The sequence below is a fragment of the Genypterus blacodes genome, unplaced genomic scaffold, assembly GCF_046128005.1.
Source record: "Genypterus blacodes isolate CSIRO-AG114 ecotype Tasmania unplaced genomic scaffold, CSIRO-AGI_Gbla_v1 ptg000007l_1, whole genome shotgun sequence".
Classification (NCBI taxonomy): domain Eukaryota; kingdom Metazoa; phylum Chordata; class Actinopteri; order Ophidiiformes; family Ophidiidae; genus Genypterus; species Genypterus blacodes.
The window spans coordinates 1,142,154-1,145,000 of NW_027466821.1; the positions used below are offsets into that span (position 1 = coordinate 1,142,154).

Below are 2,847 nucleotides of genomic sequence, written 5' to 3' on the forward strand. Positions count from 1 at the left end.
GCAAGCAACATTCATGAGACAGGTTGTTTACAGGATTACTCATTGATTTTGATGAAAGTTGAAGGAAGGTCGAGGGATGGTTCAAACATCTTCTTTTCCATATTTTGGTGATAGACTATCAATATGTGTGATTTAGTCCAGCTCTGCATGAGGATCCAGATATGTCAGACTAAATTACATGTTTGGACAGTGGGCACACAAACACATTGCTGATCCGCCCCTTTAGGTTAGGAAGATCCCAGTGGTTATTCCTGCTGTTTATCCCGAAGATCAAGCCTGTCTAGCCTCTATGTTAGGCTTAGCATCACCTTAGTTAGTAATAATCTCCAATTTGAGTGTTAGGCAGTGGAAGAAGCACATCTGGTGCCAGATGTTTTTACACACCCTTCTAATCATAATTCTGTTTTGTTTTGTTGGATACTTCAGACCATCCTCAAACACACGTGATTGTTGGGATCCCAAAGACCAGAATTCCAGCGTACTGCCCTGTCAACAGATTTCCAGCTTTGACAATGTCCAGTGTCTGCTGTGGGCCCAGTTGGCTCTTTGCCTCAGAGAGCAGATGTGTCGGTCCTCCCCCCTCCCAGGTTTCTATGCTCCAACACAACAAAGACCTTGACTTGCACAATCAACGTTTGAGCCATTAGAAGTGAAAGAATACAGCATTGGGAGTGTTTTATTACGTTAATAGAAACATCAGTCAGAGTTGCTTGTAATCATTCTTTTTAATTCTTCTAATTCATTCTAACAAAGCACAACTATAAAAAACATTGTGTCATTGGTGCAAAACATTTACATGTAACAATGATGCCAAAGGGAACAGGACTTTCAACAGGCCTTGGCACCCTGAAATGATTCCATACTTATATATAAATAACCTGTGATAGGACAGAAGAATGTGGGTCTCCATGTGCTCGGGGCGAACTGGCAAACCTTTTCATTTCTGTGACACTGAACTGGGTTGACATCTCCAAGCCACAACCTCCTTCCTGTATGATGCAATAACATCCATTCCTCCAACAATCTGTTGTGTTTCTGTGGAGCAATGTGGAGCAAAGAGCAGTGAAACAAAATGAAGCATTCACACTCGTCTTGTGCAAGGTGGCCTGAGCTGGAGGCTCTCCCACTGGTAATTGGGTGGGAGACAGTGTACACGCTGGGCAGGTCACCAGTCAATCATAGGGCTCAGGCTGACACGCAGAGACAGACAAATACTCACATTCATGCCAGCAGGCAATTTTCAGTTTCCAATTCACCTGACCTGCATGTGTTTGGACAGTGGGAGGAAAAACGCCATATTGCTTTGGGCGAGAGAGCACTAACTACTGGAGTCACAGTGCCACCCATTAACAACACCCAGAAGGGAAAAGAGGGGGTAGGTGATGTCATCACCTTGCCAGTATCTAATGATTACCTAATCATAAGGAAAAATGCATTTTAAATGCAATTTCCTGATATGAAAAATGATCTACTTTCACCACAGGTACACAATCTACTATAGAAAATCACACTTTGTTTGGTAAGGAAATGCTTTTGTAAATTCTTGGATCGGCACCTGGATCCAAATCTAGAGTTAAACCACTGTTGTTCATTGACCAATGACCTAATAGGACGAACAAACAAAGGCAGAGGTAACTAAACCAAACTACAGCAACCAGCAGAGGTATATTTGATTGATCTTTAAGTTTAGCTTAAGCTGTAAAACATCAAAGTTTTCTGTTTTAGATCCAAACTACTTCACAAAAATGACCGGGAGCTACTTCAGATCACACGGGGTTCATCGACGTGTACTGAAACAAAACAGACAGAAAGCTTTGGGTCAAGTTACAAGGAGAGAGTTAAATTGTCATGTACCTTGCTATGCCACATGATCACTGTCTGTGAATGTCTGTCCCACTGTCCTACTTCCATTTTTGAGAATCCCCTCAGTGGCCACGTGACCCGAGTTTATTAGTGGTGATTTTGGGACACTCGCCTTTGAGTCGTCTGCCTGCGGCTCTAAGAAAGCCACCCTCTTTCCGTTTTTCTTCCTCTGTGAATCTGCCTCTCTGGGATCTGAACAGAGGACCAATGCTCGCCCACCGCACCCTCTGCCCCTACTTTCCCGGCACCTGCACGGCGTGAGGTAGAGGTACAGCAGCACCAGTACGATGCTGATCACACAGGAGGCCAGGGTGGTGAACGCTGTGTTGAAATGCTTTGTACTGCTACTGTGAGCCAAGTCAGAAGCAGAAGCCACAGTGGAGTTCCCGACCACCACCCTGACCTCTAGAGACTTCTTGGGGTCATAGGGGTGACCACGGGTCGCCACGCAGGAGTACATCCCAGAATCCCTCAGGAGCGCACCTTGGATTTCAAGGGTGCCATCAGGAAAAACTAGGAGGTGGTCACTTGGATCATCTGCGGATGAATTGAGCACAGACCTGGGAGTCACCCAGAACAGCACCTGCTCCCCCTGGGAATGGATAGCAAACTCTGGACACGCCACTCTGAGCCAGTCGCCCGGCTCTGCTTTGTACGTTGCTGCTATGAGAGCCTGCTGGCTGCTCACCCTCTCAACTCCAGGTCTTGCGACATTGCCATCTAGTTTACACGGATAGTCACCTATGAAGTCCATCAAAGGACGATACTGTTTCCACAACCAATATTCCAACATGGCCAGTAGAACAGAGTCACAGGCCAAAGGATTCCCGTGCAAATAGATTCCGCCTTGCTGCTGGGTGGGTAGAGAGAGCAGATCCTGAACAGGCACGTGGGAGAGCCTGTTGGATGACAGATCCAGAAAGGTCAGGTTCCGAGGTCCTCCTAGTCCAATGTAAAGCTCCGCGGGGAAAGTTGTGACTCTGT

At 46.2% G+C, this 2,847-nt stretch overlaps 1 protein-coding gene across 1 annotated transcript in view; it reads right to left on the minus strand.

Annotated features, from left to right (window-relative positions):
• Positions 1-1,526: 1,526 nt before the first annotated feature.
• Positions 1,527-2,847, minus strand: part of LOC143003491 (amphoterin-induced protein 2-like) — a 1,847-nt gene continuing 526 nt past the window's right edge. Inside the window, exon 1 of the mRNA XM_076154225.1 lies at positions 1,527-2,847. This exon is cut by the window's right edge and continues 526 nt beyond it. Within this exon, the coding sequence (XP_076010340.1) occupies positions 1,859-2,847 (989 nt within the window). The 3' untranslated portion in view covers positions 1,527-1,858.